At 47.9% G+C, this 14,560-nt stretch overlaps 1 protein-coding gene across 9 annotated transcripts in view; it reads right to left on the reverse strand.

Moving 5' to 3' along the window:
* The window catches only part of caska (calcium/calmodulin-dependent serine protein kinase a), a 746,802-nt gene that overhangs the window by 559,582 nt on the left and 172,660 nt on the right, over positions 1-14,560 (reverse strand). For all 9 annotated transcript variants that reach the window (XM_072585162.1, XM_072585159.1, XM_072585161.1 and 6 more), the window contains exon 4: positions 10,407-10,484. In XM_072585162.1, coding sequence (XP_072441263.1) covers positions 10,407-10,484 — 78 coding nt within the window. The remainder of the gene's footprint in view (positions 1-10,406; positions 10,485-14,560) is intronic.

The following is a 14,560-nucleotide window of genomic DNA, read 5'->3' on the forward strand; positions in this document are numbered from 1 at the left end:
AGCAAGACGATGCCTACTCCAAGCTAAAAACCCACCTCCTCAGTGCCCCGGCCCTGCGCCTTCCCGTCCTCTCTAAGCCCTTTCACGTCTTTTATAGCCTGGAGGGGGGGTTCTATAATGCCGTGGTCACCCAACTCTCTGGGGACCGCATGAAGCCCGTAGAGTACTACTCTACTAAGGAGCCCCTGGTCGTGAGGGGGATGCACCGCTGCGTGGCCACACTCGACTGCGCCGCGTGGACGGTCCATGTGTGCAAGCCGGTCACCATGTCCGGTCAGATCATCCTGCACACCGGACACACTATAGTGGAGCTCCTGAATACAGGACGCCTCCGAACCGTCTCTGACGCCCGTAGGGCAACCTGGGAGGCAATCCTCCTCCCCTGGGACCAATCCATTAGAATAGTTAGGGACACGGGAACGAACCCCGCGGACGGGATTATAACTGTAGGTGAGCCCCACCACTGCCAGGCCGTCATGGATTCAGCTGAGGAGGACTACGTTGCCAATAGTCCTATCTCGGACCCCGACCTGGTCCTATACATTGACGGCTCACGCCGGTTGGTTGAGGGGTCCTACTGGACGGGTTGGGCAGTGGTCGACGACACCGGGGCCACCCGAGAACAGGGGACATTAGACGGCGATACCTCAGCCCACGTCGCAGAGCTGGTCGCCCTCATGGCAGCGCTCCGCATGGGGGCGGGCAAGCGGGTGAATATTTTCACCGACAGCCAGTATGCTTTTGGGGTAGTCCACGACTCCATGACAGCATGGAGCCGCCGGGGTTTCGTCACGGCCGGCGGCAGCCAGACAAAACACGATAACACCGTCCGTGACTTAGTGGCGGCAGCGCACCTTCCACTGCTCGCGGCCATTGTAAAACTCAAGGCGCACCAGCGGGCCACCACCGCCGAACAGTTAGGGAACCATTGGACCGACCAGGCCGCTAAAGCCGCCCCTCTACCCCCCCCCCCGTATGCGCTGCGCCTGTGAATGAAGTCCGGGACGTTAACGTCCTGGACGTCCAGAATGGCGCTCAGCCCGAGGAAAGGGAGGGCAAGGGGCGCGATCCCCGACCCCGATGGGGTATGGCGCCGCGACGGCAAGGTAGTGGCACCTGCAGCCATCAGAACAACCCTGATACAACTACATCACGAGCCCGACCACGCAGGCCGGGAGGGGACCCTCGCGAGGCTGCAGACCGACTGTTGGTGGCCCGGTCTTGGCGGCGACGTGGCCAAGCACTGCCACCGGTGCATTGTCTTTGCCCAACATAACCCAGGGAGGCCCTTGCGGATTCCTATGGCCCACCAACCACGGCCCAAGGGGCCCTGGGAGAACCTCCAGGTCGACTTCACAGGACCCTTGCCCGCCAGCCGCGGCAAGTAGTACTGCCTGGTCATAGTCGACCACTTCACGCGCTGGGTAGAGGCTTTCCCGACACGGGACTGCACATCAGCCACTGTGGCCAGAATCCTGGCATTCGACATCTTTCTGTGATGGGGGGTCCCCCTCCAGATTGACTCAGACCAGGGAACACATTTCACAGGACGCGCGATGAAACTGGCCTGCCGCCTCCTGGCTATCAGGCAGCGCTTCCATGTGCCCTTCCACCCCCAGAGTTCGGGCATGGTCGAACGCATGACCCGGACCCTCAAAATGGCGATCGCCGAGACCGGTCAGGGCTGGATGGACGTCCTGCCCTGCATTCTGATGCGCCTCAGAGCCACCCCGGGCTGTTCCACTGGCCTCACTCCCTTCGAACTCATGACGGGCAGGGCCATGCGACTACCTGAGACCGTCATCGAAGGGGGTGAGGACATGGCCCCACTTAGGGACAGGATGGCCCATTACATCAGACAGCTAGATGCGCAGTTGCGGACCCTCAGACAGACCGCCCGCGATCAACAGGACATCAGGGACCAAACGAAACAGCAGCAACAACCGCCTCCCCAACCCCTCCCGGGCGTTGGGGACAAAGTCTTGGTCCGGGCCGCCCCCGACCGGCCCGGCTTCGCCCCTCGGTGGCTGGGGTTGCACGAGATCATCCTCACCAGCGACACCTGCGCCTGCATTGATATGAAGGGGAAGGGCAGGTGGAAACATTGGTCCCAACTTAAACCTTTCCCCCAGGGCCCGACTGAATGGACAACAAAGACTTAGACTGTGGTCCCGTCCCTAACCACACGGGGCCAATGTGTGGAGTGGCTGGAGCATAGGCTTCCTCTGGTCTCTGCACCAAGCCACGCAGGGCTGATGCGTGGAGTGGCCGGAACATCGGCCCAGCCACCACCGACTTATCCCCCCACTCACCCGCACTCCCCCGACACGCCTGACGGGATTTTAACACTTTCTCCCCTTACACAACAATGGTGGACCGGTCCGGGAGTGGGGGTGGGGGGGGGCCGCAGAACACATGTACGTTTACTAATCATACACCCTGACGAGGGTGTCTCTCTCTCCCTTTCTCTTTTCTTTCACAGATCATGTCCCACCGGTGCACCGTCCTCCACATCCTCCTCTTTGCCATAGGACTTATACCCTCTTCCTCCAGAGCTCTAGACAACTTCTACCACCATGGTGTTGCCTTCAACTCATCCAGTGCCATCTGCATCCCTGCGAGGGATAAGCCTGACGAGGTCAACACATTTTTCAACGCCTGGCTGGAGGTCCTCCCAGACATACAGACAATCTGCCTACTCTGCACGTCGGAGCGCAACCCACGACCAACCTGCCTACGACGTGCAGAGGCTATGGACCTGGGGGGGGGGGGGGGGGCGTGCATGTTCGGAACGATGTGCGTTATGCCAGACGACCTCACTTTGGCTCCGGTCTTCGACGCATTCGCATTACGGGACCTGTCCGTTTGCGGTTACTATGAACCGACCAATACCACCGTGATTTCTCTATATTTGTGTTTCTCACCTCCCCCCCCACCCCCCTCCCCCTCCAACCACACCACCAACAATCACGACTCCCGAGATACTACCGTGCTCCTCTCTGAGGCCGGGGCCCGCGGGGGGACTGGTATTATGGGAGGAGGGGGAAATCCTTTATGATAACGTCCGACACGAGGTCATGCCCGTGCTGGTCAATATATCAGGCATCCGGGTACCGGAAAATTGCACAGCACAGGTACGCAGCCTATGCACCATGATGGGAACAGAGGTGATAGAGAGGGCTATGGATGCCATGGGGGCAACCCACTATCGAACCGACATACACAACACACAATGAAGCAGACGGGACATTATCAGTGATGCCCTCACAAGACTCAACACAGGAACATCCGTGGTAAACTCCCTAGATACCCAGGGCCTTAACGAGAAGGTCGAACAGCTAAAAGGGGTGATGAGACCTGTTAGCAAGATTCCTCACACACCAGGCAGAACAGGCATTTCTGGGGGAAGAGGGAGCACACATTCAGCTCGACGGCATTGCAGTCCTGGAGACACATACCCACACCATCAACCGCCTTATTGATCGGGAAAGGGAGAACACGGCTCACATTCAGGAGGGGCAGCTGTGCCATGCGTATGGCCTGTGGATGGTAGCCCAGATCTGACACAACCTGGATCAGATACAAAGGGGGGAGGTGCCCGACTGGATCGATAGCACCAAACTGGCCTCAGTCGCAGGACGCTCCGGGCCGCTTGATAGCCGGACCCTGAAGGGAATGACCCGGGTGTACCCGGTGATTCCCGACTGTGAGGTCAGTGAGGCAACAGGAGTCGGGATGGTCCTCCTGATCCCAGTGGTCACCCTGGGGTCTGGGCCATTTCCCCTGTTCCACATCGAAAACATTGGAGTAATCCGGGAAAATGCCTCCCTCAAATATATTTTGGAACACCACACGCCATCTCCAGAGACGGCGCTGTGTACGGAGTGCCGCCTGCAGGCTGCAAATGGCGAGGGGCAATCACAATCTGCCCCCACCCCTTACGGCGGAGTGAAACAGCGGAATGCGGGTTCAACCGTACACAGGGCTGCACCCTTGAGATCGAACCCACGGGCCCCCACTTCACTAGGGCGGGGTATGGTGGCAGGGGACAATATTGTGTCTCTACCCTTGAAACGTCTTTCTGGTTCAACGGACTGCAATGCCAGATTCCCCAGCACGAGTTCTGCTTTACCCCTAGGCGCCCAGTGACGATTGGATAAGCCTATATCTCGGAGGTCCAACGTCAGGACCCCGAATCTATACAGGCCGCCGACAAATTCAGAAACACCCTTAGGGAGTACCAGGAGCCTGAACAAGCCCCCATCCCACATTTGGCCGAGGTCTTGCGAGAACTTAGGACCCGGGTGGGACACTCAGTAAAACTATACCATCAATTACAAGCCCATATCAAAGACCTAGAGGAGGATGCAGAGACAGCTCTGCAGACCCAGGGCTGAGCCCAGAGGGTTTGGAACTGGGGCCTAAATGTCAACATACATCCCTGGGTCAGAATCATCTCCCATGCCATCGTGGGGGTACAGTTACTGCTAGCTCTGGCCTGGCTCCGGGTGGCATGTCACTCATGCCGCCAACATAAGAAACGAAAGGCCAGAAAGGCCATGCTCCACGCCATGGACTCCTGGCGAGTAATCAGACACCACGAGCTCACAGGGCTCGAACTAATGTAACCATCTCCCGGGACTATCCAAAGGCCCCATGACTGCAGCATGACAGCCGGCGGAATGTACCGGACGGGGTAGCAGCTTTTACGATGTCGGCTTCGGGGGTGTGGACGTGGCCAACCCCTTGCCGAAAGGGGGGACTGAAGGCGGATATAAACCGCCCCATGTTTACCACGGAGCAAGGCCCACATCGGGAAAGCCAGCAGTATCCATTTTAAAGCAAACAGTATTCATTTTAAGACAGCAGCTGCCAGCCCGACCACGTGATTGGGAGAAGGGGGCCCAAAGACAGATCCAAATACACACCAGACCAGACACTAGTCATGACTCCAGACAATAGTCATGACTCACAGATCGAAACCCACCTTATAATCTCGTCAAGGTTCCAACTGACACACACCCATAACCTGATCATGCAAAATAGTCCTACACAAAAGGCAAACACCAAACAAACAGGATGAACCTAACAGACACTTTGGAAGTAACAAAGGGGGGTGCTAGCCTCCAGCCCTCACGGAGAGACAAGCAGATAGCACCCGGATCCGTTTACATAAAGATAAACAGCACACCTTTTGTGTATGCTGCCGACTCTCCGAGGACGGCAGGAAGCTGGACATTCACACATACTCCAGCCATGATTACCACCATTCACACTCATTCATACCCAATCTCCTACATCCTGACTCATGAAGTATATAACTTGTAACATCGCGCGGGAAACGTGAGAGCGATCGAGATTCGGACCTCGGTTGGTCTCCGCGGGCGTTAAATACTTCAATAAAGTTACCGATTGTCGAACTGCACTCTGGGCTCGGACTGAGATCATTTAATCCGCGCTAGCGCCTCTAATGCATTACACTCAAGATTAAACCATTAATTTTGAAAATTTTGCTTTTTACCAGTTTGTACAATTATCAAATATTTACATACCACCATGTACATCTGTTTGGGATTTTTTTTATCTTTAGAGAAAGTTCTACTATATCTCTCAAGTCAGTATGTCATTACACCTTTAAGGGAAATGCTCCTAATATCACTGCACGTGACCCTAGAGTATAAAAGTCTGGCACTTACCTAGGATCATAAAGCATAACACACCACTGGAAGCAAGCTACACTATAAAATGTTATTACTTAACATTAGCCCAGACATTTATGCTCCTGTGAATGCAGTGTCTGCACATAATATTAAGCTTTAATGTACGATTGCTGGAATCTTCAATACCACAGTACCCATATGCCCAATTTATGTTCCAATAACACATGTGCTGCCTCACTGGATAAAACAAACCGCTCCAGGCAAAATCACATCACCAAAAATTCTACATAGTGCTGAACTGCATATCAATCTTTAAGAAGCTGATCTGCTAATAAAAGAGGGGGAGGTGTGGCACTGTTGGTCAAGGACAGTATTACAGTTGCAGAAAGGATGTCTGGGGACTCGTCAACTGAGGTAGTATGGGCTGAAGTTAGAAGCTGGAAAGGAGAAGTCACCCTATTGGGAGTTTTCTATAGCCGTCCGAATAGTTCCAGAGATGTCGAGGTAAGGATGGTTAAGATGATTCTCGATAGGAGTGAGAGAGACCGGATAGTTTGTCATGGGGGACTTCAACTTTCCAAATATTGACTGGAAACACTATAGTACGAGTGCTATAGATGGGTCAGTTTTTGTCCAGTGTGTGCAGGAGGGCTTCCTGACACAGTATGTAGACAGGCCAACAAGGGACGAAGCCACATTAGATTTGGTACTGGGTAATGAGCCCGGCCAGGTGTTAGACTTGGAAGTAGGTGAGCACTTTGGTGATAGCGATCACAATTCTGTTATGTTTACTTTAGTGATAGAAAGGGATAGGTGTATACCACTGACAAGAGTTACAGCTGGGGGAAAGGCAATTACGATGCGATTAAGCAAGATTTAGGAAGCATAGGATGGAGAAGGAAACTGCAGGGGATAGGCACATTACAAATGTGGAGATTATTCAAGTAAAAGCTACTGTGTGTCCTAGATAAGTATGTACCTGTCAGGCAGGGAGGAAGCTGTAGAGCGCGGGAGCCGTGGTTTATGAAGGAAGTGGAATCTCTGGTCAAGAGGAAGAAGGCGACTTATGTTAGGATGAGATGTGAAGGCTCAGTTAGGGCACTTGAAGGTTACAAGGTAGCCAGGAAAGACCTAAAGAGAGAGTTCAGAAGAGCCAGGAGGAGACATGAGAAGTTGTTGGCGGATAGGATCAGGGTAAACCCTAGGGCTTTCTATAGGTATTTAAGGAATAAAAGAATGACGAAAGAAAGATTAGGGCCAATCAAGGATAGTAGTGGGAAGTTGTGCGTGGAGTCAGAGGAGATAGGGGAAGCACTAAATGAATGTTTTTCAACAGTATTCACTCTAGAAAATGACAATGCTGTCGAGGAGATTACGGAGATACAGGCTACTAGACTAGGTGTGACTGAGGTTCACAAGGAGGAGGTATCAGAAATCCTGCAGAGTGAAAATAGATAAGTCCCTTGGGCTGGATAGGATTTATCCTAGGATCCTCTGGAAAGCCAGGGAGGAGATTGCTGAGATTTGATCTTTAAACCATCATTGTCTACAGGGATATTGCCTGAAGACTGGAGGATAGCAAATGTGGTTCCCCTGTTCAAGAAGGGGAGTAGAGACAATCCTGGTAATTAAAGACCAGTGAGCCTTACTTCAGATATTGGTAAAGTGTTGGAAAAGGTTCTAAGAGATAGGATTTATAATCATCTAGAAAATAATAATTTGATTAGGGATAGTCAGCACTGTTTTGTGAAGGGTAGGTCGTGCCTCACAAACCTTATTGAGTTCTTTGAGAAGATGACCAAACAGGTAGATGAGAGTAAACCGGTTGACGTGGTGTATGTGGATTTCAGCAAGGCGTTTGATAAGGTTCCCCACAGTAGGCTATTGTACAAAATGCGAAGGAATGGGATTGTGGAAGATATAGCAGTTTGGATCAGTAATTGGCTTGCTGAAAGACGACAGAGGGTGGTAGTTGATGGGAAATGTTCATCCTGGAGTCCAGTAACTAGTGGTGTACTGCAAGGGTCGGTGTTGGGTCCACTGCTGTTCGTCATTTTTATAAACGATCTGGATGAGGGCATGGAAGGGTGGGTTAGTAAATTTGTAGATGACAAAGGTCGGTGAAGTTGTGGATAGTGACGAAGGATGTTATAGATTACAGAGAGACATAGATAAGCTGCAAAGCTGGGCTGAGGGGTGGAAAATGGAGTTTAATGCAGACAAGTGTGAGGTGATTCACATTGATCGGAGTAACCGGAATGCAAAGTACTGAGCTAATGGTAAGATTCTTGGTAGTGGAGATGAGCAGAGAGACCTCTGTGTCCACGTACACAGATCCTTTAAAGTTGCCACCCAGGTTGACAGGGTTGTTAAGAAGCCATACAGTGTTTTAGCTTTTATTAATAGAGGGATCGAGTTCCGAAACCATTAGGTTATGCTACAGCTGTACAAAATTCTAGTGTGGCCGCACTTGGACTATTGTGTACAGTTCTGGTCACCGCATTATAAGGAGGATGTGGAAGCTTTGGAAAGGGTGCAGAGGAGATTTATTAGGATGTTGCCTGGTATGGAGGGAAGGTCTTGCGAGGAAAGGCTGAGGGACTTGAGGCTGTTTTCATTAGAGAGAAGAAGGTTGAGAGGTGACTTAATAGAGACATAAAAGATAATCAGAGGGTGAGATAGGGTGGACAGGGAGAGCCTTTTTCCAAGAATGGTGACGGCAAGCACGAGGAGGGATAGCTTTAAATTGAGGGGTGATAGATGTAGAACAGATGTCAGAGGTAGTTTCTTTACTCAGAGTAGTAAGGGTATGGAATGTTTTGACTGTATCGGTAGTAGATTCGCCAACTTTAAGTACATTTAAGTCATCATTGGACAAACACATGGACGTACATGGAATAGTGTAGGTTAGATGGGCTTCAGATTGGTACAAGTCGGTGCAACATCGAGGGCTGATGGGCCAGTACAGCGCAGTAATGTTCAATGTTCTATGAGCTAGTGCATAACTACCGCCAGTTCAGACAAAAAAAAAGCACCCCACGTGAATCACCAAAATTAACTTCATAATTTTCATTTGTTCCTGTCTTTGTGGTATGTCAGTGTCAGAGCATAGTGCTGGAAAAGCACAGTCAGTCAGGCAGCGGCCGAGGTGGAGATTCAACGTTTCGAGTAAAAGCTTGAGTAAAATCCTAGTTGATTATACCTTACTGCGAAGCCTCTTCCAAGGATGCCTACCTTGAAGAAGTTCTCCTCCTCCCTCTACAAGGATTTCAGTCAGTCTCTCTCTCACTGCACCCAAACTTCATCTTCTCTGCCTTGAAGCAGACCCGCTACCACACCATATCTCCTTCCTCAGCGCCTGCCTACAGAACAGACTGATCCCGCATGGACTCCAGACTACATTCGGACCATTATAACTTGGACCTGACCAGGACAACCAGTACCTACAACAAAACCAAAGCCTTCAGAAATGGCTCTCTCTCCGGATCCTTTGCTCCATGCTCGCAGCCATGTGCTGTCACCTACACTCTCTACAGTCAGCCCTGCCCCAGCTTAGGGTCACACTCTCCCAGACCTGTAAAGGACCTTTGCTGTTCTTCATCCTGTGAAGAATTCACACACTCATCAAAATGCTTTTTCTCCACCATATTAGACATCAAGAAACATAAAAAACACTGAACTTTCAAGTATTTACCTCCAAACTTGGGATTTCTCAATCTTTCCAGAAGCTTCTCTGGAATTGCTCGAATGCCATTAGCCATGCGACTGCTCCAGCCACCACCACCACTGCGGCGAATGATGACATCACTTCCACCCCCGCCCCCCTCAGCCACTGCTGACTATGCTGTCTGTGCGATTGCTGCAAAGACAACTGCCTCTGCGATTGCCAACAAGACAACTGCCTCCCCAACCACCCCAAGATCCACCGTTGCTGAAACCACTGCAAAGCCTACCCGGCACATCACTTCCATCCCATAGTTGCCACTGCCTCAGTCACTACTGGCCCTACTCACCAGAACACCGCTGACAACAACGTGAACATCATGTTTTACATCACTTCCGTCCCCACGGATGCCACTGAAGGCATCGTTTCCGCTCCCCCCAAACTCCCAGGTAGCGTCACTTCCATTAGTGATGTCACCCATGATCCCATAACTCTTCAAAGTATTTTGTGGTTATGTTCAAAACGTTGACTCTCTTGCTTCTCGGATGCTGCCAGACCCGCTGTGCTTTTCCAACACCACATTCTTCGACTGTGATCCCCAGCACCTGCAGTCCTCACTTTCTCCCCTTGTGATAGGTCACTCAAAAAAAAAAGATCAACAAGTACAACATGTACTCTGAAGCTAATCCTCAAATACCTATCACTAAGTGCATCATGGCTAATCAGGATGTCATTTTCTCTCTATTTATCTCATTAGCCCCTTTTTTCCTTTGACTCCTGCTCTTGCTTCACTGTGATAAGCTGATTTGTTCTGTGATTAATAATGAAGGAAGAAGGGTTCCTCTTCCATAAAGAGGAAAATTCTTAGCCACACTCTTTAAGCATATTTAAGACTTTGCTATGCACAGAAAAATCCTCCTTCCCTCACATGCAAATAAGAAAACGAACCAGTCATCTGCCACTTTGTTGTACAACACATTGGTGCACCAACACGTTACACTATTACTTTAATAGCAAGGAATTTACCCCAACTATAGAATTCATCCAAAGATTAGAAGGCTACAAAATGATCAGGTACATACCTGGCTACAGCTTCACTGTAAACAAAACCTGCATCAGCCCTTTTCACAATTTCAAAACAGAGATCCGCACCATCCATACTGTAATAAAACAAAAACACAAATTATTAGTCTACTCCAAGATACCTTCTAAGTTTCAATACGTACACAAATTAATGGTTCCAGAGTGAAAGAATTTTTTTCACCAGACACTATGCAAATTAAAATGCACAATATTTACCTTGTGTTTTTCATTGGCATTGCTAGCACTTCTACCGAAGTAGTACTTTATTGTTAGACTAGTGTTTAGTTATGTACACAAAATACTATCTAATATAACCTTTAAAGTGCCATAATGATTATAGGTGCGTTACCATTCAAAGATGTTCCTCTTAGGTATAAAAATTTGAATGAAGCAATAAGCCGTTGTACTAGCAAATCAACAATCCCTTGGTTGCACATTTAAACAAACCAAAGCTAATTGAGGTATATATAATTTGCAAGTTGAGCTTTTTAAATAATATCTGCAGATCTCTTGCGACATTGTTTGTTTATTGTCGAATACATTTTCACAATGAAGGCGAGACGTGTGGAATACAGTCTCTATTGAAGAAATTTGTAGAAGGTTGGCTTAGTGCTTTAACAAGCTCTTGTGTAGCAATGTAGGTTTTTGTGTTTGTGTTTGTTTTGCTTTCATTCTATACTTACACATACTTATCTCACCAGGTGCAAAAATGGGTGAGTAACTCTTCACTATCCCTGTCCACTTAGTTTAGTTTCCACAGTAAAGTCTGTTAAATACCCAGAATTAAACAAGTTTGAATGATTCTGTTGTTGCCAAATATCTTCGTAACACTATTTAGCACAGTACAATGAAAAACATCTGTGTTGGAGCCTCTATTTGAATTAGGATAACTGCGGTATCAAATCAGAATTTGCAGGCAAAATCTTAAAACTCAACATACAAAAACACAAGAAATAGGAGAATAGACCATATGGCCTACTAACATTACTAACAGGGCTGATTTTCGACTTCAACTATTTTGCTGCTCACTTTCTGTATCCCTTGATGCAGAGAAATCAAAAGTCTTCCTATGTACTTAAGAATGGATTACCCATAACCATCTAGGTTAGAGAATTCAAAAGACTCTTAACCTTTTGAGCTATATAACCTTTCCTCATCTCAGGGGTCGCACAGTGGCTCACAGCAACAGGAATCTGCATTTGATTCCAGCCTTGGGCAACTGTCAGTGTTGAGTTTGCACATTCTCCCCATTTCTGTGTGGGTTTCTTCCCAGATTCTTCCCACAATCCAAAGATGTGCAGGTGACGCATATTGGCTATGCTAAATTGCCCATAATGTTCAGGGATGCGTAGGTTAGGGGAATGGGTCTGGGTGGGTTACTCTTTGGAGGGCCAGTGTGGACTTGTTGGGCCGAAGAGCCTGTTTCCACACTGTAAGGATTCTATGATAAAAAGATCAATCTTTTATCCTGAGATTAATGAATATAAAATATGACAGCACAATCAGTGGGAAAACAATTTTTCAGCGTCTACTTTATCAAGTCCCTTGAGAATTTTATAAGTTGCAATGAGATCAATTCTCAATGTTACAATCTGCAGATATTGACCCAATTTGCTTAGCCTCTTACAGGACAATCCCCTCATCCCAGGGAGCAAATTAATGAATCTTTGCCATACCACCTTCAATGCTTCTGAAGTCTGAAGACCAAAAGTGTACACATACTCCAAATGTTGTCATCAAAATCTATACAGCTGTAGCAAGACTTCTTTATTCCTGAATTACAATTAAAGGCCAATTTACTACTTGCCTTGCAGATTACCGGTTGTAATTACATTCTGTGCATTTCCTGTGCCCTTTATACGAGCACACCCAAGTCTCTTCGAACATCAACACTTACAAGTTTCCTGCTTTTCAAAATACATTATTCTCTCTTTTTATAATCAAAATGAATAATCTCATATTTCATTACATTATAATCAATCTGCCACCCTGTTATCCACTCACTTAACCTCTCCATTTTTGCAAACTCATGTCTTACCTTGAAAGCTATTTGTATCATCAACAAATTTAGATTACTCTCGGGCTCTTCATCTAAATATGCATATAGACTGCAAAATGCTGATACCCCAACACTGATCCTGAGGAACTCCACTATTCATTGGCTGCCAATTTGGCCCACCCTCTACTTTTTGTCTATTACCTAATTCTCTATTAATGCTAAACACAGTGTATATTACTTCTACTTCCATGTGCTCTTATCTTTCAACGTAATCTTTTGTCAGGACCCACATTTCGCTGATATCAGAGTCCTGCTATTCCTTAGGTCATTACAAAACTTAAAGATGTAATCAAATTACTCAAAGTTCTCCAATCTACTCTGATGACGCTGTGACTTTAAGAGGTTATGTTGCCCTGGTTTCTTTTAAGAGAAAGATTAAGTGAGAAACGCCAAGCTGTCTAGTTAAAACCACTTGAATAAACAGGTTACAAGGCTTTTTCTTATATAAGAAAAAAACAGCCTGATTGGGTGTGGCCAGCTTTCAGATAGGATTTCTGGGTTTTGGTTTCTCGGTAGCATCAAAAGCATTTGGGAATTCAACAGAGTTGGAGACTGCAGTGAATGCCTCCCTGGCTGCTGCTACTCTGAATTTTCTCTTGATATTTTTTCCTCCTGGATTGGAGAATGGCATATTCCTTTTTGCCAAGAGGTGTGTTTATGTGATGTTACTATATTGTGTAGGATTGTGTTCAAATAATGACAATATATTACCCTCTCACCCTAAACTTTTGTCCTTGACTTCTGGACTCCCCCACCCCAGGGAAAAGACCTTGTCTATTTATCCTATCCAGGCCCATGATTTTATTAACCTCTATAAGGTCAACCCTCAGCTTCTGACACTCCAGGGGAAACAGTGCCAGCCTATACAGGTTCTCCCTATAGTTCAAACCCTCCAACCCTGGCAACATCATCCCAACAATTGATGCAAGGCTGACTGTTTGTGATTTGCTATTTTCTCTAAAATGGTGTAACATTTCTCAATATCCAACCTAATGGAACCATTCCCAAAGCGAAGGAATTTTGAGAAGTCATAGCTAGCATATCAGGCTCATCAGGAGAGGGCAGCAGTTGTCAAGATCATGGCACCATGGCAGGCACTGCTGTTAAGAAGGGCAGGAAAGACTCGTAAAGCCATAGTCATATGGGATTCTACTGTGAAGGGAGTAGATTGGCAGTTCTGTGGCCGAAACTGGACTCCCGGATGGTATGTTGCCTCCCAGGTGCTTGGGTCAGGGATGTCATTGATCGGCTGCAGAACATTCTAAAAGGGTAGGGTGAATAGCCAGTTGTCTTGGTGCACATAGGCACCAACGATAAGTAGAAAATAAGATGAGGTCCTGAAAGAAGAATTCAGGGAGCTAGGAGAGAGGTTAAAGAGAAGGACTTCAAAAGGTAGTGATCTCGGGATTACTACCAGTGCCATATGCTAGCCAGCGTAGAAATGAAAAAATAAGCAGACTGAACACGTGGCTTGACGGATGGTATAGGAGGGAGGGGTTCAGATTTGTTGGACATGGGGATCAGTCCTGGAGAAAGTGGGACTATAACAAAATGGACAGTTTACATCTGAACCAGACCGGGAGATTTTAATTTTCCCAACATTGACTGGGACACACTTTGTGTCAGATGTCTGGATGGGATAGAATTTGTAAGAAGCGTTCAGGAGAGTTTTCTAGAGTAGTATGTCAATAGTCCGACGAGGGAAGTGGTCATATCGAACCTGGTACTGGGGAACGAGCCAGGACAGGTGGTAGAAGTTGCGGTGGGGGAATTTCTTTGGGAACAGTGACCACAATTCTGTAAGTTTTAGAATACTCATAGATAAAGATGAGAGTGGTCCTAAGGGAAGACTACTAAACTGGGCCAAGGCCAATTATATCAAAATTAGGCAGGAGCTCAGAAATGCAGATTGGACACAGCTATTTGAAGGGAAGTCCACTTTTGATATGTGGGAGGCTTTCAAAGGTAGGCTAAAGATAGTGCAGGATAGGCATGCCCCGTTGAAGGCAAAAGGATAGGAAGGGCAAGGTTCGTGAACTGTGGATAACAGGAGAAATTGTACAACCGGTCAAGAGGAAAAGGGAATCGTACATA

This window comes from Chiloscyllium punctatum, chromosome 15, assembly GCF_047496795.1.
Source record: "Chiloscyllium punctatum isolate Juve2018m chromosome 15, sChiPun1.3, whole genome shotgun sequence".
NCBI classification, from domain to species: domain Eukaryota; kingdom Metazoa; phylum Chordata; class Chondrichthyes; order Orectolobiformes; family Hemiscylliidae; genus Chiloscyllium; species Chiloscyllium punctatum.